Consider the following 22,426-nt stretch of genomic DNA (forward strand, 5'->3'; position numbering starts at 1 on the left):
CCATCCAGTATAGCCTCTTATTTTGCACAACTGATTTCAAAAAATCTGTAATAAACAATAAAGAAAAATAACTCAAGGGTAAGAAACAATTTTATTTTCCAGAATAGAATGAAGTTAATACCACCTAAGAAACTGTACTAGGGAAAGAAAATTAACAAAGTGAGAGGTTGTGAGTATAAACATATTTTCTTTTCTGTATTTACCTGAAATTAAGATTAATTCCCCTGACATAATTATCTTTAACATGAGAAGTTTAACTTGGATTCAATGAGTATATTGTACTAACAAAGATGAATATTGCTCTCTGCTTACTTCTGTGGGGCACGGGGCAATCTTAACAACAGGACTGTCTTTCTTCTCCATGAATTATGGCACTTTAATAGCATCTCATCTACTTCATTAAAAGACAAGGTTCATCAGACAATCTCAAATTCTGCACGTAACTTTTGGAATGTACTGCTGGAAGTTGTCCAGAAGAGATTAAATTGGTCTTTTTACATCCTAATTTCCTTTCATACAAGAGAAATCCAGAGTGCCTTATATTTTCTGTGTCACACAAAATATTCATATTCTTACAGCGCAAATGTAAAAACTTCAGATTTAATGAAGAAATATAACCAAACAAGGACCATAGGGAGATTGCTTTTCCCATGTTCCCTATTCCAAATTATTAGAAAGTATCTATTCACAGCAGAAAAATCCATTGATAATTACTTTAGACAACTACAAAAATTAAAACCAAGGCCATGTTCAATTCTACAAATGTCATGTTCAGGAACAAAATACCATACAATGTTTTGGTTCATCAACTTCCAAAACTTTTCCTTTTTTCTCACTCCTAAATGTGATTGTAAATCTGCAAAGCTAAGAAAGGAATAACCAAAGCTTTTCATTCTTCTTTCTTTCGCCTATCTCCTTGTTTGTTTATTCAAAGCCTTAGATCTAGGGCAGGGGTGCCAAACTGGTGGCCCGCGGGCCAGATGCGTCACATGCAGGCCACACCTACCCCAGCTCCGGAAAGGTAAAAAATGTTGTAATACACAGTCATGTGACGTGATCAAGTTTGAAATCCATGGTCTACTGACTCCTCCTAACATGAAAGCTATGATAAAAATAAGTAAAGGAGTCCCTGCAGATTTTACTCTGCTAGTGGTTGCCAACTACAGGGGGCGGTGCTCATTTCCATTTCAAGGACATTGAGCCAGTGCTGTCCGAAGATATTTCTGCAGTCATTTGGCCAGCATGATGTTACAGACCACTGTTACATTCCTGCAAAAATAATTCCTATTTATCTATACATATTTGGATGCTTTCAAACCGCTAGTTGGCAGGAGCCGGGATGACGACAAAAGCTTATCTCATTATGTGATGCTCAGGTCTTGAACCTGGACTGCCAGCTTTACAGATGACAAGCCCAGTATCTTAACTGTGATCCACCACACCACCCCAATAATTAAATGATGAAAAATGAAACAATATGATGCCAATGCTACCCCTTATAGTTTTTTAGGTATAGGAAGAATTGCCAGTGCAGTTGTTTTTCCTGTCTTACCATCACAGGGAGCGCTAAAGCATTGTACATGTTTTCCAGAATTAAAATGTCTCTGGTTTATACAATTAGCAGCATTATATAGAACATTTTCCATTATCAGACCCTTGGTGAATTCAGCAAAAATGGATTGGGAATGAAAAGTAAATGTTTGTGATTGGATTCCTATATCCCAGTAAGCTATATTTTGGTCTTGTGTGCGGTGAATAAATAGAGGATATAGTTTTGATGTAATCTCTATAATTTCAGTGTTTTGATGTTGTACAATCTTTTTATTTTTCTGGTAGACCAATCCAATATATATTAACCCACATATAAATCTTGTTGATGGGAACATACTGGTAAATGAATAAACAGAATGGAAATCAAGAACACAATTTCTTTTCATTTTTTACACAAACTTAACATATGTACATGAATCTAAAACTATTTTATGTAAAATACAAAAGTTAATACAACTTGACAGTGTGATTTTGATGACTGAATTCCAGTTTAATTCTAATGACTAAATTTAAATGAAAATTGAACACATAGAGTCTCCAGTTTGCTTCTTTAGAGCAGCCTTAGTCCATTTAAATCCCTAACATACACTGATAGGTTGGGAGCTGTATGCTGAAATGATTTCCGTAACAATAAGAGTGAAAAGAAAGATAACTTCATGTTCCATTGTATCAATAAACCCCACTGTTTTTCTAGTTACAAAATGAATATACTGATTAAGTCAATTATCTTATAACTGCCCAATTTATGAGGTTCCTTTTATTTACATTCTAATCAATAATTTTAAGCAAGTCACTTTTTATATACTAGTATATATTCAATATATGTGTCAAGTAGTCTCTGAAGAACTACACACATACACAAACACAGAGAGACAAAGAGAGACACACACACACGAAATGAAACTGATTATAACAGCAGAATGATTAGCATCTTGAAATTAAGGCAATTCTAACATGAAAGACAGAGAAAGAGAATTGGGATCATTAGAATGCAAATAGCACAAGAACATTAGCAACCCCCCAAATGCAAGTAATAAAAATAAGCAGCTAACACAACATTAGAGTCAATAGTTCCCCTTAATAATAAAAAGAATTCACAGTTACATAAAGAATTGAATTAACTGTTAATGTATTCTTTCAGGGTGAAAAGTTTGAGATTAAGTACTGAACAGAAAATTGTTAACTGTGCACCTTAACATGATATTATGAACTAACAAATATGCATTAAAACTACCAATACTCCTCTGCCAAATTATAAATTATAGCTAGCATATAAATTGTGGGGATAGGAATGGTTGTGAAGCGCTGAAAAGATGGCTTGAAATGTACACAAAAAATTGTCTTGAGCTTCTAATATGAACAGAGATATATTTTAATTATATTCTAATACAAAATCTGAATCTTATATTGTTGACTGTGTGAAATTCTAGTTTGAATCTAGAAAGACAGACACTTTTCAGAGAACACAGGAGCCTAGCATTTTTATCTTATTCTTTTTCTTAGTGTACGGCTTGCTTAGTTATGGGGTCCACTTATTTTTGTATTGTGCTTCCCAAGTTCTTACACCGAAGCTCATCAAAGCATGATATGACAATGGGTTTTTGTTTTTCAATCAATCTGTTCTAGAGCCTTGTGTTGATTTGGGTTGAGAAGGAGTGACTATGCCATTTCTTCTCAATTGGCTTCAGTATCTATAGAAAGCTACAACCTATGACCACGCATGCCGGAAGTGGCACGCAGAGCTGTCTCTCCAGCCATGCCAGCTGTCGCCTGTTGCTCTTCAGGGTTCTGGCGCACACATGTGCATTGGCCAGCTGGTCTTCGCATGCGTGGTAGCACGAGAAACCAGAAGTGCAGCTTGCCCTGGTGCACAAGCATGCACCAGGAAACTGAGCTTTCCGTTTCTGGCACTCACATGTGCGCTAGCCAGCCGTTCTTCGCACATGCATGCACGTCAGAAACCGGAAGACCAGGTGACTGGCATGCAGGCACATGCCAGAAAACAGAAGCTCACTGACCTAGGTCTTCCTCATCCTAGCCCAGAGTCTTAATTACATCACCATATTGACTCTCAAACCTAACATTTTTCTAATAACAAAAATAAATAAATGAATACAATAAAAATAAAACAAAAAGAAACAAAAAGACCTTCAAAGACTAGGCTGAATGGACCACTGGGTTTTTTTTCTGACACGAATTTTCTACATTTTTATGTTTCAGTGGAAGAAAATACAAATTTTAGTATGATGCATGCCATAAGTTTAAATTAGTTTTAATGAACCAACAAAAAGTATTAAACCTGAAGGATCATGTACATAACTACAACAAAGCTGATAACATGTCTGGTTATAATTACTATATAATCCTGCTGATCATTCTGTCCAAGTATATGTTGCTTCCTCTGGGAAGACAGATGTATTTAGATAAACTGCATAACTTTTCACAGAAGTACAGAATCCAATTTCTTTTTTCTCCCATCATCCTTAAGATTTCAGGATCAGTTTTGTCAAATTAGATCCTTGATTGAAGCAATAGTAACCAGAATTTATATTACCGTGAGAAATGGTCTCTGCATGTTCCCTTAAAAAAAAAAACCTCCCAAAACCTTTAGCAGCAGATTTGGCATGAAAAAAGAGCTAGAACAAGTTTTTAAGTGAGTTCAAAGTGTTTTGAACATACTTCTATAGTTTCTATGGAAATACCAGTTGTTACCAAAGAGACTATACAAAATTATAGCTGAGAGCATTGTGTTAGCTAGAGCAATATTGCAGGATTTGTCAAATTGTTTTCCTGTAATAATTATGGATCCTATGTTTTCAGGACTACCAGTTCTGAATTGAAGTTGTAACCGTGGTGAACAATTACTAAGGCCAATAGAATATGTATTATCATGTTAACCTATGCTCCTTTTTCTATTTTACTTGCTTTTTGCCAGATTTCCAAGCGCTAAATTGTATTTTTCATTAGTGTTTCCAGAATTTGACTGTCAATATAACTCTCACTCTTTTATGTGCACTGTATATGACACAAACATTTCTAGCACATTGTTATTTAGGTCCACTGAGAGGTGTACCATTAATCTTGGGAGATTCTTGAACTCACAGTGAAACAAAACACATTTATCAACAGTATCTTTCACTGCTGACCTTTGGAGAAGTCAAGACTAATCCTAATTCCATCACATTTAGTCAATGCTAGAGTAAATCTTTCAATTCTATGTTTGGACATCTGCAACCATACCAGCATATTTTTATCCCATTAAATTTAGCAAATGTTGCCAATATGTTCTAATATAAGTTTGTTCTTTCTTCAAGAAACTGGCGCTAAATGTTAAAGAGTCAAATCATATTTTTATATATTTCAAGATCATTTTGAGGTCCTGAATAATTAACTCAATGTTATATTTCAAAACAGCATCCTAATTAAAATGCAAGTTGCTGATGAAATTTAAAAACATAAGAACAGATAACTCTTGTTATATGAAAAAAATGTCTAAAATGTCTAAATTAAAAGATTTAAAAAATGGATATGCTAAGAATTTCTCAGACAGGCAAAAATAGCATGATTTACACAACATAAAACATTTTCAATATTTCTTTTACCTTGATCAAAAGGCTTGTTTGGATTCCAGTTTCTGAAATAATCATCCTAAATGAAAAAAGATGGATATAATTAAATTACATTTTAAGCCATCTTTCAGTCATATGCATGACTGAACACATGATGTAATGCAGGGCTGTCAAACTCGCAGACAGTTTAGCAAAGGGGAAAAAAGTCCTGATATGTCACATGATGACGTTGTGACAACACAAGTTTGACACCCCTTATCTAATGGGTATATATGCAAACCTGTTCACATATCTTCTTGGCAAAGAACAATTTTTACCAGATTTTATCAGATTTTGCCCTTCTAATTGGCAGCGCCTGAATGAAGTTCTTTCAGACTATTCCATTGCAAACTTTAAATGATTAAAATGCATATATTGAGTTATGAACAATAGTACTATCCTATGAAGGGATGAATCTGTTTTCATTTGAACTTTACATCATGAAGCCAATATAAGCATTAGCCATTTCTATTATGGGTATTATTAACTTTTTTATGATTCTTAGTTATTACAGTATTTATCAGATGTGATCATGTTTGATTTTCCCTGACATAATTACTTGGGGAAATAGGGATAGAGATATGCCATTTCTTAAGAATAGAAGATAATTAAAAGGAGAAAATGGCTGCTCACACTAGAGTAGGTGCATTGAATATAAGATTAGATAACATAAGCTAACTTTGGAAGAACAGGGTTTTTAACCTTGCCAATTGTTTCATTGATTTTTTTTTAATTCCTAAATAGGATTTCATTATTTCCTATCCCTGCCTTTCAGGTGAATCCTTCTTTTCCCTTGAATCCATCCCAGGTTTTTTCTCACCCTCATTTTTTCTTCCTGGCCAGGAGCATTTATTCTGTTTTTTGTTTAGTCTATTGTAGAAACAGTATGGGAAGCCAGTACTTGGATAAACAGTGCATTTCTGTCTATGTGTACATGGGAAAAAGAATGTTTGCTATATATAGGTCGATTCACTTTATAAAGGGCTCAACTTATTTTATTAGCAATGAATTTTAATTAAATGTATTAATTCATTTAATTATTTTTAAATTTTTGTTTCTAGTTTTTGCCTTGCTGTTATTCAGGGGTACCATGGTAGATATATCATCGAGGTGGCGCAGTGGTTAGGGTGCAGTACTGCAGGCCACTTCAGCTGACTGCTATCTGCAGTTCAGCGGTTCAAATCTCACCGACTCAAGGTTGACTCTGCCTTCCATCCTTCCGAGGTGGGTGAAATGAGGACCCAGACTGTGGGGGCAATATGCTGACTCTGTAAACCGCTTAGAGAGGGCTGAAAGCCCTATGAAGCGGTATATAAGTCTAACTGCTATTGCTATTGCTATATATGATCTGGATAGGCATACACATATACATTTATTGGAGAAAATTTTCCGAGTCAGTCTTAAGCCGAAGTTAAAGTTGGCAGTTCTATATAGAAAATGGGAGAATCTCAGTATTGCCTGGAAAACATTTTCATCCATAGGAATGAAGAAATACAGTATGGATTAAATAATGTATTTGACAATTTAAATATTAGAGAAGGAATACAGAATCTACTATGATAGAAAGGTGCGAAATAGTTTTAATTGACTAGGGGGCAATTACATTGAAGAATATGCAGCTCATGCAAGTAGTTTACTCACACTGAGTAGTAAAGCTACTGAGCCTTGAATTCATCTTGCCATTTTCTAATTAAAGGACAAAATGAAAGAGGGATCTTAAGAAGGTTAGTCATCATAAAAGTTTACAATGCAAGAAAATAAATTACTTGCATGAGCATACCAAAAATATTATCAAGAATAACTCTAATAAATTCTAATTTCTCCTCCATAAATTAAAATTATACATATTTATTACATCTTTTATTGCATATACTATCTATTTCTTAAATAATCTAAACTGAGAATTGTAAAGGAATAAAAAAGCTTCAGGTTTTTTTTAGATTCAGAGCATATGGAAACTTATACATTTTAAGAAACATAGAAACAATGAATATTTCACCAGTCAATGAACTGTAGTTTTGTTTCTGAAGAAATATTCATGTATAATAACTATAACCTAAAGATAATTTCAGAGACGTATCTCATAAATTTGAAAAGAATGTCATAACACAAGAAAAAATTGGCACAGCAATAAAATATCCATTATTGAAATATTTTTTTCCAAAACACAAATATTATTTGTGCTGACAATGAGAGAAATTATAGATGAGAATAAAATCACAGTAATAGGAAACATAGAGAATGCAATAAAGTGTATCTGTTAAAATCATGTAAACTATATAGCATTTAACTATTATTATATTATATAGTATCATATATTCCTCCAAAATCATTTAGTACAGCATCCTGTATCAAGTTCAGTTCTCAGTATGATCAGTGAATTGATTATATATGTATTTGAATACTATTATGATATAAAATGCTTAATCACAGTTGGGCTGTGTCCAAATGTTTCAGATTAGGAACACATGAATGCTACAAATAAATTCCTTCTTTCCATCACAATTTCCACTCTATGGAAATGGAACTTGATTGAATCTTGTTCAACTGAATATTCCTATACTAAATATGACTAAATTAATATAGCTAAATTGGTATCCAAAATTACAGGGGAGAATTTAAGAATTCAGTTGCAAAGGTATTTACTCAAGTTTGAACTCAATCATCTTTACAAATCAAATTGGGTGTTTTATTCACAACATTGAATCTGATGATTTGATTGATTTTTTTTTTACAGTTTCAAAAATATTTTGTTGAAGTTAGATGGGCTGCAAACCAATTTAATAATAAATTATAACAATAATAAAAATAGTTTGTTCAATCCCTTGAATTATTAATCTAAATCCAATTATGATTTTTAAAAATCTTCAGGTTGAAACCATGAAAATCTGACAACTATTTAACCATTTCAATCAAAACATACCCGGTGACACATCCTTAGCTTGAATGTTTCTCAGAAAAGCATGTTTCTAGATGTGAGAAACTTCCCTTGTAAAAAAGAAATGAGCATAGATAACCAATGCATAGCAAGTGTCACTGATAAAGGTCAAAGGACTGCTGATAAAGATAACAGGATTGCTCATTAAGTTATTTGGCATTCTATGTCCAGCTACAGGGTTGAGTTTCCTGAAAACTTACCTATGCTAGATTCTGGCATTTTTCTTAACTATACAATGTCCAAAGTTCACAAAATGTCTGACCTCTCTCTAAAATAAAGTTAGCATCCTCTAGCAACATGAACTTTACGTCTAGAGTGCAGAGTTTAATAAAAAAAGTATGCACAGTTTAGAGTAATCCAAAGCATGTAGACATGCAATAGTTTCTAAAAGTATGAATTAAATGTAGCAGATCTTAATTAGATGAAATTTTTCAGGGGAGTTTAGCTTGGTTGCTGAGTTACTGAATTTTGGGTTGAGCTACTGTATTAAACATGATGGATATAATACATTATGCATGATTAATTATATGTAATCTCATTTATTTCTGTGGAAGAGTTGAAAACATTTTGTCTTTTAAAAATATATAATAAGTAGATAAATTTATCAGAAATGAGAATGCAAATTTAAATAAGTAACAGTTTAATATCACATATGCCCTCATAATTTCATAAAAGGTGTAGACAGGTGGGAGATAACAAATTAAATACTTTAGGGCAGCAAAAAGTAGAATTGAATGAAAATTTCAACACAATGTAGGGAATTTTTTTAAAAAAATACTCCAGTATTTATATAAATAAGAAAACATACCTCAACCTCCTGATCACGGAAGCATAATAAATAAGAGGAAACAAAAGAATTATATTAAATGATGTGAAACTTTCAGCTTTTTATCTAGCAATAATACACATTATTGTATTAATATTAATGCAATGGATAATTTAAAATCTGAAGATGTAAATCTGTTTAGATAGATATTTAATACACACATTTAATTCATACACATTTTTCTTCAGTAAACCTTCTACACCAATCGAAAATATATGCTAGCTTCCAAATTCAAGGTTAGGTCCAAAATAAGTAGAAGTTTATTCCATGCTACCTCTGTATAATAATCTCACACATGCCAGGTTGGCCTTCTCATCCATGATAAAATCATGAATGAGGGAAGCTTTGTTACAGACTGACCTGGCATTCAAAAGCAGGAGCCAGATGCCAGGACCACTGAAGTTTAATTCAATGTTCAGGACTGATATCAAGAAGCTGGAACATTTCAAGACAGCAGTTCCTCTATCCCCACTCCTTCTCCCCCTCCCCTCATGATTCGATGGGTGAACTGTTCTTCCTGCTAGGAATCTGTTTTCCTGTAAGTTAAATTTATTATTCCACAAACTGCACTCAGGAACCAAAGAGTTCTTGACTTTCTTCTGTGTGACATACATTCAGATTTTGAATAGTCCTATCAAATCCTCCTGTGGTCTTCTCAATGCTAGACATTTTTGGCAACTTAAAATTATCTTTGTAAGACTTCAATTTCTAATATCGTGATTATTCCCTTTGGCATTTGGTAATCCTGTTTCAGTTGGTATAACTTCTTCTAGAATATGTTGTTCAGAACTACAAATGTGACTCAAGTCTGAATCTTACAAAAACAGATTAAAGTGAAAATATTATCAAGAGTTATTCTTGAATGTGGATTGCTGTTTTTGTTACCAACCTGACCTTGCTAGACACACTGAAATAATCACTTTATGCATATGTACAGAGTCCATTATGGAATAAAGAAAAGCCAATGAATTTTCCACTGCCATCTTTTCTGGACTACAATAAAGAAAATTAATTGATCTCTATGGATTTTCTTCTTAAGGGCACACATTCCTTTTAGTCACCTAGAGTAGGGTTGATTTAGGGAGCCAAAACAACCTTTTGACTCCTGCTAAACCGGAAAAGATTATAGTAACAGCATAAGGAGGACATAATTAACCTCTCCGTTTCTCAGCAGAGGGAGCCAGAGTTGTCCAAAAGCATTTCCATGGTCATGTGGCCAGCATAACTATACACCAAGGCACACGGAATGCTGTTATCTTCTGACTGAATTTTACCTATTTATGTACTCACATTTTCATGTTTTCAGACTGCTAAGTGGGCAGGAGCTGGGGCAGAAACACTCAGCTTTCCAGGGGCATCTTATTGCCATTCCCACCCTTAATTTAGGGGAAGATAAAAATAGGACAACTCCCAACTTCAGTGGCATGATCTTATGCTGCTGAGGACTGCAACTGTAGAACTAGGGCGAGATGAAAACTTTCTTTAGAGGAAAAGAGCAGGAAATAAATAAAAAGTAATAAATAAAAGATTAAAAATAAAAAACACCCCTCCTGCCGTTTTCATTATTTCAGAGGAACTCTGGTCATTCTCACCACCATCATAATAAGACAAAATCAATTGATAAAAATCAATACTCTCATAGGTAAATAACAAGTTACCTGGAACTGAAAGCACATATGTTTAAGTTAACAATTCAACAATGTTCTTAGTAGAGCCTCTCCTCTCCCTACATTTCAAATGTAGGTCATTAAGATTTATCCACTGGGTTAACGATGGTTAAGTAGTAGATAGGTAGGTAGGTAGGTAGGACAAGACAAGACAAGACAAGACAAGACAAGACAAGACAAGACAAGACAAGACAGGATGACAGACACCAATACATGATATACTTGACCATACTTTTCCAGTATAGCTATATATTTAAAAAAAACCTATTTACTAAAAAATACCCCTAATTTTGGTCTCAGAGGTGGGGGTAGTACATAACATTCAAACAGTGTCTTGAGTCCATTTGGCACATAATATTTTTACCTTTAGCTTTTTTATATATGAATGAATAATTTATGGGATAGGATGAGTTTCAGGAACATGTCAACTATGAACATCAATGACTTTGATAAGAAGCTGTGTGCTTGATACTGCATAAAGCTTATACAGGAGCGTTAGCGAATTTTGTTAAACTTTGAATTATGAATCAAAGTGGCTAATGTGGGTTGAAATAAACATTATGCAAGATAAAGCCAAGTCTCCATAAAACAACCAAACCCAAAGTGGTAAGTTTTGTACGTGATTTTGCTTTTATGTCTCCTTAAAATACTAGGAGGGAGAAATATGGAGTAAAGTAATTGACAGATTGGCCTTTTAATCTTATCTTTTTCTCAATACCCATTCTGGAACTGTAATCTCTTGTCCATTATTTTATTGCCCCTGTGTTAATATTACTGTAAAGTGTTCTGTAATTAATATACTATATTAATTTAATGAGTGACTTATCTATCTCAGTTTCTGATAAATTAAATGATACTGTGGACATCCTAGCTAGGATCTTGAGGCTCTGAGGATTGGGATAAAGAAGGTTTCAGCTGAACTTGGCAAAAATCAGTGGCTTTGGGTTTGGAGTCCTTTTGGTTTTGGGATTATATCATCTCTGATGATAGATGGATTGCATCTATTGTCTATTATTCTTGCTTTAGCTGGGTTTTTTAAAATATTTGTTAAGGTAAATGATTTTTTAAAAATAGTGGTGTATGCTTGTTTGTGAAATGAGCAGCTATATAAATTAGATAGACAGATAGAGAAAATTCTATATACTACGTTAGTGAGTGACTCCTTACTAAAGCTTTGGAATCTCTCCATAATCTACAATCTTTTAGAGTTTATCTTAACTTTATCCAGGTCCAATCCTATCTGGGATTTTCAATCAAAGTGCTTGGGAGGAGGATGTTAAATGCAAGTGTATTAAAATTAACACAGATTAATAGCTATTGCAACGCTTGATTTCCTTCACATGATTTACCTACTTCTGATGATCCTGTTTGCCAATCTCTGGCTTCTGATTAAGGAATCTGTCAACTTCTTAAGTGAATGTTAGAAACAATGGGAAGCTAAGGCAGTTTATGTAATTTGACCACGAGGGGAATTCATAAATCATTTATTTTGTTTTTATAAATGACAATCAGTAAATCGGTTTTTGTATAACTCGTCTCAACTCATCCTTCTTAAATCTGATACATCAGTTACCCTTATAGTTATCTTTGCATGAGAGGGAATGGTGTTTGGATACTATCAAATATATTAATATATTAAAATGATATTTAATGCAGTTGTCCTACAAATATCAGAATATAAAGGAGCTTAATCACAGTTTTCTGTATTATTTTTCTAAATGTTTATAAGGTGTCCTATCAACTAACAATTAATTAAACTGTAGATTTCTCCAGGATGATCTATCCCTAAAATGTCCTCCTGACTTCCAAAGTTCTATTCTACTTTATTGCCACTGAAATGGAATCAAACCACTGTGCCACTTATCATCCTCTTCTCTTTCCTTTCAGCATATAAAGTAGTTGTCTTCTGATTGTAAATGTGTTTGATGGAGCTTCATCTGGGTTCTGTCTTCCTGGCATGAGTGAACAATAAGTCATATTGGAGAAGGAAGGGAACTTTCAGGTGTTTATTTCTGCAGAAATAGAAAGCTTCATGCTTGGGTAAAAAAAAAAGGTAAAGGTTTTTCCTATCCAGTCGTGTCTGACTCTAGGAGATGGTGCTCATCTCTGTTTCTTAGTCGAGGGAGCTAGTGTTGTCCAAAGATACTTATGTGGCCATGTGGCCAGCATGACTATACACTGAGGTGCATGGAATAGTATTACCTATTTATCTACTTGTATTTGTATGCTTTTGAACTGTTAAGATTGGCAGGAGCTGGGGCAGGAAAGGGAGCTCACCACATCAAATGGTACTTGGGCCTCAAACTTGTACAAGATGGGAAACCTTCTTAATCCTATCATTGTCAGGAGTTTCCTGCTGAGTGTCTGTGTCAGTTTTGCAATGAAGCTGGCAGAGAGCGGGGGAAGCTTAAAACAGTCCAATGGGTAATTTAATCAGTTCTAATATTTGACTTGTTTCTACCTAACTTGATTAATTCCTTGCTGATGTGATATTGAAAGCGTTATTTGAGAATTTTTCATATAGAAGGCAACACTTTTGCTATTGCTCCTTCTAAGGGAGCAATAAAGGGTCTTTCCTTATATGAAGGATGCCATTTTATATTTTCTATTCATCATTATATATTCTTAAGCTGTCATCAAACTATCAAATGTAAGTGCTTCTTTTGCAGGCTCATACAGCTGTTCAGAACCTGTTCCTCATTGTTTTCATAGTCTCTTTGCTGGTAAAAAAAAAGATTTCCTATTTGCTTGTAAGATAATGTAAGAATTATTATTTTTTCTGTTGTTACTGTTTCTAGGTCTAATATGTAGCTAATATTTCTCAGCTACATCCTTAGCAGCATCAAACAAAATCTCATTAAATGCTATTGAGCAGACTTCACAAATTGAACAGACCATGACTTGAACAGTCTCATAGCTGTTTATTGCTCCCTGTAGTACTATTAGGATCAAAGCTTTTGTATCTTTTCTTATGTCATACTGGCATGAGAGTCCTGTGGGACTGAGATAGGTTATAAGTGCTGTCAATTAATTAATTAATAACTAATGCAAAATATGAGATTCTACCATATTACCCTGAAGCCCCAAAGAGAGTTTGGTGTCACATAGTTTGATAGTATAAGCACTGAACTTCTCTGTGTCAGTGCAAAGAAGAAAAGGGTTGACAAGCAATGGTGGAATTTTAAAAAGTCAGATGTAAGAATTAATAGAAAAGGAGAGTGGGAGAAAATATACTTAGCTTAGAGGTTAGAAAGAATCTGATTAATTATGGAATGAAACAAAATGTGGAAAGGCTTAGCAAAAGCAGGAAATTAAACTGTCGAGTCATAGAAAACCAGAAAGAAAGAAAGTTAAAGAGGAAATAATATTAATTGCTTAAAGCCTCAATTAGATAAGGAACTAATAGAATATGTTGTAATGTGCAACTGGTATATTTTGGGTGGAATATATCATCATTACCTCAGACAATTATCATCTCTTTATATTCAATGTAGAGTGCTGGTTGCTAAAATTTACACATTGGAATTCTGAATAATAAGTGCATATCTCACTATCTTGCTATCAAAGGAAGAAGGGAGTGCTACATGAAAGAAAGAATTATCTAAACAGGTCTAAGTGGAAATAAAAACAGATGGTTCCTGGAAATAAAGCTAAATGATAACACAAGTACACTCGGTTACAAGGCGGGAAACAAATTCCAGAAAAAAGTGGGATTTAATTCTTAAGTAGCTCAACATCCATGGATGGAACTTAGGGAGTTGCTTGAAGTTAAATGAAATTAAGCACTCAATGTTGTTCCATTATGAAATCTGCAGTAAATAAATTTAACAAATAAATAAATAATCCTCCTCCTAGTGTTTTTCCCGCAAATGCAGAGTCCAATTTTCAAGTCAACAAACACTATCTTGCATGATTAAACGCAGTATCTGAGTCCAACTGGACATTTTTGATGTCCGTATTTATTGTATCTTGCCATCTTTGCTTTGGCCTTCCACATGGGTTCTTTGCCATGTGTATTAAAGTGGAAGACGATGTAGACAATGGTGTGGGGTTGCTCCCACATTTTCTCTGATATTGGTGCGGTACACATTTTCTTATGGACCCCTCGAGGTTCCAGACGGAGCTTGGGGTTATTCCTGATACTCTCGCCTGCAATCCGGCGGAGACTCTGGTTGCTGCTTGGAATTCGGCAGCGACGGAGTCTCTTAACCGGATTGTGCCTCTACTGCCGCTCCGAGGCAGTGGATCCAGGAGGGCTCCTTGGTTTACTGAGGAACTCCGGGAGATGAAGCGCTGAAAGAGACGCCTAGAGCACAAGTGGAGATCCAGTAAATCCGAATCGAACCAAGCACTTTTAACATCTTGCATCAGAGAATACATCCGGGCAATCAGGACGTCCAAAAGAACTTATATTGCCTCTCTGATTGCTTCCGCTGAGTTGCGCCCAGCCGCCCTGTTCAGGATAACCCGCTCCCTACTAAATAGGAGGGATACGGGTGATCCTTTGCAGGGCAGGGCTGAGGATTACGTCCAATTCCTCGCGGATAAAGTTGCTCAGTTTCGGGCGGACCTGGACTCCAACTCTGCAGAACCAGCCGAGGCACTAAGGGATAATTTGGTAGGTCATCGCTGGATTGATTTTCAGGCTGTTACCCCTGAGGACGTGGACAAGGCCATGAGAGCTGTAGGTGCCTCCACATGCGTGCTGGACGCGTGCCCCTCCTGGCTGGTTGTCAACAGCAGGGAGGTGACACGGGGCTGGATCCAGGTGGTTGTTGCCGCCTCCTTACAGGAGGGGGTCTTTCCCCCCGCTTTAAAGGCGGCGGTGGTGAGACCCCTCCTGAAGAAACCATCTTTGGATCCAGCCGTTCTTAACAACTATCGTCTAGTCTCCAACCTCCCCTTTGTGGGGAAGGTTGTTGAGAAGGTGGTGGCCTTTCAGCTCCAGCGGTCCTTGGAGAAAGCCAGTTATCTTGATCCATTCCAGTCTGGCTTCAGGCCTGGCTACAGCACAGAAACCGCTTTGGTCGCATTGACCGATGATCTCTGGAGAGCCAGGGATGGAGGCCACGCCTCCATCCTGGTACTCCTTGACCTCTCTGCGGCTTTCGATACCATCGACCATGGTATCCTTCTGCAACGACTGCGGGAGGTGGGGGTGGGAGGCACTGTTTTACGGTGGTTCTCCTCTTACCTCTCGGACAGGTCGCAGTCGGTGTTAGTCGGAGGGCAGAGATCGACCCCCAGGCCCCTAACATATGGGGTGCCACAGGGTTCGGTCCTGTCCCCCCTTCTTTTTAACATCTACATGAAACCGCTGGGCGAGATCATTCGACGGCACGGGATAAAATACCATCAATACGCGGATGACACACAGTTGTATCTGTCCGCCCCGTGCCAACTCAATGAAGCAATGGATGTGATGAGCCAGGGCCTTGAAGCCGTTAGAGACTGGATGAGGGTTAACAAGCTTGTACTCAACCCAGATAAAACCGAGTGGCTGCTGTGCTTCCCTCCTACTAATTGGTCAAGTGTTCCATCTCTCAGGCTGGGGGGTCAAATACTACGCCCCTCAGATAGGGTCCGCAACTTGGGAGTCCTCCTGGACCCACAGCTGACTTTGGAACACCATTTGTTGGCTGTGACCAGGGGGGCATTTGCCCAGGTTCGCCTGGTACACCAGTTGCAGCCCTACCTGAACCGGGAGGCTCTCACAACAGTCACTCGTGCCCTTGTGACCTCTAGGCTGGAATACTGCAATGTGCTCTACATGGGGCTGCCCTTGAAGAGTATTCGGCGACTTCAGCTGGTCCAGAATGCGGCCGCGCGAGCGATCGTGGGTGCACCCCGTTTCACCCACGTAACACCTATCCTCTGCAAGCTGCACTGGCTGCCTGTTGATCTCCGAGTACGCTTCAAGGTGCTACTTATCACCTACAAAGCCCTGCATGGTATTGGATCTGGGTACTTGAGAGACCGCCTACTGCCAATTACCTCCACTAGGCCGAAACGATCCCATAGATTAGGCCTCCTCCGAATTCCATCAGCCGGCCAATGTCGGCTGGCAACTACCCGGAGGAGAGCCTTCTCGGTGGCTGCTCCGACCCTCTGGAACGAACTCCCCGTGGAGATTCGTACCCTCACCACCCTCCAGACCTTCCGCATAGCCCTTAAGTCTTGGCTGTCCCAACAGGCCTGGGGCTAAAGATTTCAACCCCACTCGAATTGTATGACTGTTGTGTTTTTAATGATGTGTCATTTTTATGTTTGTGACTCGTTTGTCCTCCCTCCCCTTGAGTTGTGAGCCGCCCTGAGTCCCCCCAGGGAAAAGGGCGGCATACAAATAAAGCATCTCAATCTCTCAATCTCAATCTCAATCTCTTCTTCCAAACTGTGTCATTGCTGACATGGTCAGGGAAGGAAATGTCTAATGACCAATGAAGCACGCACATATAAATAACTGAAATATTCTTCCATCTACTGTATGTCTCTACTTTATGTCTCTACACTGCAATTATTCAGAGTTTTATAAGATCCCATCTGAAGATGATAAGAATAAAATTTGGATTCAGCTCCATGAAAAATATTTGACTTATTACTTAGCTATGACCACGTCTTAAGTACTCCATAAAAAAATTACCAAGATAGACCCATGCTGCCATAATTGGCAAAGTGCTATCAGAAAACTCTATTGCCAACTGTACAGTTTTTGAAAGTAAATTTGCTTGTGCAAAATGCAACTGCACAGGCAAATTATCTGTGCTTTTAGAACAGCGCATATTACACCTCTGTGAAACGGATGGTCAAATAAATTTGATGAATGAACAAACAAACAAACAAATAATTCATAGGAAGGATTAGCTTTCCACTTTCATTTCCTCTACCTTATAATATTGGAGTTTAATCCAACATCAGGGCAATATGAAAACAGTAACTGCTGTTTGTAGTGTTTGCTAATACTAATCCAGAGCATAATATAACATTCCCCTGAGGCTAAATGCCTAATGAAATAAATTGTAATGTCAGCAAATTATACATTTTAATGCAAATATAGATTTCCCAGTTGTAACAACAGACCTGTTTTAGTTAAAAAGGATAGTTTTTCAACCTTCTATGAACAATGTAATCTTTCTAGCAATCTTTTTCTATTTGGTTTCTTGGGAAATGTGGAATATTCATTCAATTAGTCTGGCTTCCACAATGAATGGATAGTAGGCAGCAAGGGAATATTCCTTTCTCTCTCTTTTTCTGATGGCAGAAGGAACCCTTGAAGACATCATGATATATTTCCCATGATGGGTAGAATTCAGGAGATATTACTTTTGCACATGACAAGACAAATGGATAGAATACAAAAAAGGAATGTTTTAAATATCAGCAAGGTTGGAGTGGCAGGTATACTTATGGGAATTAGGAGGTTTCTAAGTCACTACAACTCAACTGCTAATGAAATTAAATGAGATGTTCTGGTTTGGGAAAAATAGTTTGCTTTTTAAACAATGAATATAAACTCATCCATTCCTACAAAATACAACAGGAAGTTTTTTTTCTATTCAGTCATATTAAACTTCCTCTCTTTTAACTCATAGTTTTTCCATATTTGTTTAAAGTTTAGAGTTTTTTTTAGTTCTCATAGAATGAAAACTTTCCTCAGTTTATTTACAACAAAGCTGACACAGACCAGTGTTTCTGCTTATAAAGATAAAATAGTGGATTGTAGTAAAATGAGCCACAGTGGTGCAATGGTTAAAATGCAGTACTGCAGGCTATTTCAGCCAACTGCTAGTTTCAATTTGGCAGTTCAAATCTCACCGGCTCAAGGTTAACTCAGCCTTCCATCCTTCTGAGATGGGTAAAATGAGGACCCAGATTATTGGGGACAATATGCTGACTCTGTAAACTGCTTAGAGAGGATTGTAAAGCACTATGAAGCAGTATATAAGTCTAAGTGTTATTGCTATTGCTAATAGCAATAGCAATAGCAGTAGACTTATATACCGCTTCATAGGGCTTTCAGCCCTCTCTAAGCGGTTTACAGAGAGTCAGCATATTGCCCCCAACAATCTGGGTCCTCATTTTACCCACCTCAGAAGGATGGAAGGCTGAGTCAACCCTGAGCCGGTGGGATTTGAACCGCTGAACTGCTGATCTAGCAGTAGCCTGCAGTGCTGCATTTAACCACTGCGCCACCTTGGCTCTTGCTCTTTCCATAAAATGGAAAGTCTGTCAAAACAAACTCACATAAGTAGTAGCTTTCAATAAATGCAAGATTCTTTGCACTGTTACAAAACTAGATTGCCTTTCTCACTGGTGTTATTTTTTCCTTGCTATATTTGGATGTATGTATCCAATAGCACAATATAATAAGAAATCTTCCCCAAATAGAGCTCAACATCTAGAGAAATGGTCTCTGTTGTTTTCTTCTGGAATTTTTAAATATCCCAGTCTAGTGTATAGTACTAGTATTCTCTGGAAGACTCTCATTGAACCATTAGCCAGGTATCAGTTTGCTTAGCTTCCAAGCCCAATGAAGTAGGCAGGTCCTCTGTCAAGTATGTTCAGAAAGCCACTCATAAATGCCAACAACCCCGAGGGAAAACACATTCCTTTAGTGTGGTTTTAAAAAAAACCTGTAGTTTGAATGCTTAAATGCCTCAGAGCCAGTGCTTGAGTGCTTGATTTTGAATGAAAGCACCTAGTATAAAGGGAAATTTGGTAGAATGATGGAACATACTGCATAATGTCATACCTACATACACATTCTATAAAAAAGATAGTATGTTTTGGGAATGTCGTATTATATACCAAATAAGAACTATCCACAGGAACTGGGAGGTAGTATCAGACCTTTAAGGTTCTTCATTTAAAAATAAAATAAGTGTCTAAATAAAATAGGGTTTTTAGTAATGGATAGATTCAATTACCTCCTCACAGAATAATATAAAAGGGCAGGGTGTTTTTTTTTTACAGCTAAGTGTTTAAATATTAGATCTCATAACAACTGCACTCTAGAGAATAGACTCAAAATGGGAGGTCATATGTCTAGTTCTTCAAAATATCCAGAAGCAAGAGAGAAGTCTGTAAATATTTAAACTGAAAAATAGAAAAGATTCCAAACCATTCATGTTTAACTACAGGTTTTTTTAAAAAGCATTTGAAGAATGAGGGAATCGGTAATTGAAAACTGAAAAGGAGAGTAAACAAATAAAATAAATTTGGCACCATTTCTCAACTTTATATTCATCACAATCAAAGCAAACTTTCAGCAATCTATAGGAGTTAACAGCAACCTGAATTGAGGCATACAAATTAAAACATTTAATAAACAATGAGATAAAATAATTAATTAATTAATCTCAAGTGCTGTATTCAGTTGGTATGAATCAACAGAGTGCTATCTTGTGGGACATAGGAAATGTGTGTTCTGTGTCATGATGGCTGTCCTTTGGAATGACATATGGCTGGCTCCCATCCCGATCATGTTCCAAAATACTATTAAACATCTAACTCTTATTTCAGATTAAGGAGGTTGAGTCCCATTGTTGAATGTTTTGTGTATTATGGTGTTGTCACTGCAATTAGTTGTACATCCTTATTATTTTCTATTTTGTTTCTGTCTTGTTTGCAATGCAAGCCACCCATAGTCAGACTGAGTTGGCTGGTGCACAATTTTAATAAACTTCCTGTCATTTCTCATAGGTTCTCTCGAATAGCTCAATTTTCAAAAGTCACCAGATGTGAGTATATGGCATGATTTCCACTGGGAGGCTACGTCTTCAGATTTTGTCTCAGCAGTATTTCTTCTACTGCATGATAAAATTCTACTTTTCCTAATATCTTTTATCACATTGTCTGGAATTTCTTGTTGAATATATAGATATAATAGAAATCAAATGAATAAATGAATAAACAAAACAATATCTTTCACGACAAACCTTTAGCCTACAGATCTCTAACTTCATTTTCTAGATTTTACCTCAAAATACGACATAATTAAAATTTTATTTTTAAAATATTAAAATACTTTAAAAATAAAACCAATATCAAGGGAACTAATTACTAGTAATCAAACAATTATAGCTTTTGCTTTGTATTATAAAAAGAAAGGATTATTTTTATTGCCTTAATTCCTAAATTAGTAATTGTTAAATGAGTAACTCTAATCAAATTGATACTGCAAATATGACTGTTACATTATTAATCATAAATATTATCACTGGAATGCAAAAATCACAAAAGTCTGCCTTGCTTATTTTGATCAAAGTCACTGGAAAAGACAGTTGTTTTTTGGAACAGTCATAAGTAAAAGGAAACAAGGCTGCCCAAAACACATAATTGAATCATCAGGTCCTGACATAATCATCAGGTCCTGACATTTCTGACAGGCATTAAAGACAAGATTTTGTCATCTGGATGTGTGGCAGAGACCATGGCATGATTGTGTTGATTTGTTGTTGATTTTTTTTTACTTTGACTACTGATTAGATATTTGTGTCATATTGTTATATGTTGCTGTAGTGTTTTTAATTGTTATTAGCTACCTAGATTTAAGAATCTGACATGGGCAGCCATATAAATTGATATAATACATAAAATTATATATAAATATACATTTTGGAATTCTCCAAAGACAGTATCAAGACTTTTAGAGCTGGCAAGTATTACATTTTTGTAACATCTGATAATCTTGCTATTCATTCCTAGCTAGAAATGTCTTTGAATCATAGGACTAAAAGTCAGAAGGGTTGATAGACTGCCCTTTTATAAAATAATCTATTTGTGGCACATCTTGGGGCGGGGGAAAGCTTGTTAATAAGAATATTTGCAACATGCAAAATTGTGAGTTTTCAGGGACTACCAGAGGTTCTGGAGCTTCAAGATGCATACATCTTTTCTAATATTTGGTAATGATACCAGTAATTTCTCTAGTGAGTCTGTCTATTTCCATCCGTAAATTACATTCCTATACTGTGCCTGTGCCATTCTCATTTGATTTACAACTTCAAATGCAGAGAGATGGAATGGAATGGAATGTCATTCCCAGTCATTCTTTCTGGCAAAATGGAAACATTTTTTTTCTGAGCAAATCTGATTCTCAATTTGTCTGAATATTCCCCAGCAAAAAGATAATATAGTAAGCAGATGGTTAAAGTATCAGTACAAATGGTTTTCACTTTGTTCCCATCAACCTTGGCTATACATCTATTTGATTGTAATAAAAGGGCAAGATTGCATGAAGTCCTGATCAACAGGGATCTCCAGAGCTAGCTCAGAAATAGTACACTTCACTGCTTAGCTCCTTTATTAACTAAATGTCAAATTCACCTTAGCATTGCTAAGGGCTCCTTGGCCTGCTTACTGTCTTCTTGGAAAAATCAGGCATGACATTAATTGTAGCAAGGTAGTCATGATTGGTTGCGCAAAGAGCAGCCTCAGGAAAGGCTATGCAATATGAAGCTTTCTTTCAGAGGTGAGAAGAGTTTTATTTTTGAAAGCAATGTTGATCTAGCTGCGGGAAAGAGGAAGAAGGCAATTAATCCATTATCATAGGAGAAAAGATTTTCCTTAGTCTAGAAAAATGTAAAGCATGAGAAAGAAACTCAAAGGAAACTGCTCTTTATTTTGTTTGTTAAAAGCGGTGGGATTAAGAGAAAATCCCACAAATTTTCATGATCTTATTATACTTTCTTACAACAATAAAGAGCATTCCTGGAATACCTTGATGCTGCTTTATCTTGGTCATGCCCTACTTCAAAGGGTTGAGTACTATTTTATATTAACACAGCCTCTGCCAAGTCTGCTTTCTTTGAAATGGAAGTAGCGGTTTCAGAAGTCA

At 36.2% G+C, this 22,426-nt stretch overlaps 1 protein-coding gene across 4 annotated transcripts in view; it reads right to left on the reverse strand.

Moving 5' to 3' along the window:
• Positions 1–22,426, reverse strand: part of SPOCK1 (SPARC (osteonectin), cwcv and kazal like domains proteoglycan 1) — a 471,478-nt gene that overhangs the window by 334,861 nt on the left and 114,191 nt on the right. For 3 of the 4 annotated variants that reach the window (XM_087709511.1, XM_087709509.1, XM_087709510.1), the window contains exon 3: positions 5,154–5,199. In XM_087709511.1, coding sequence (XP_087565637.1) covers positions 5,154–5,199 — 46 coding nt within the window. Of the gene's footprint in view, positions 1–5,153; positions 5,200–8,082; positions 8,140–22,426 lie in introns of those variants that run through there. The other variant, XM_087709512.1, reaches the window with a different exon arrangement.

The sequence above is a fragment of the Thamnophis sirtalis genome, unplaced genomic scaffold, assembly GCF_051295495.1.
Source record: "Thamnophis sirtalis isolate CommonGarterSnake01/CBP01778 unplaced genomic scaffold, rThaSir2_p1.2 scaffold_3, whole genome shotgun sequence".
NCBI lineage: Eukaryota > Metazoa > Chordata > Lepidosauria > Squamata > Natricidae > Thamnophis > Thamnophis sirtalis.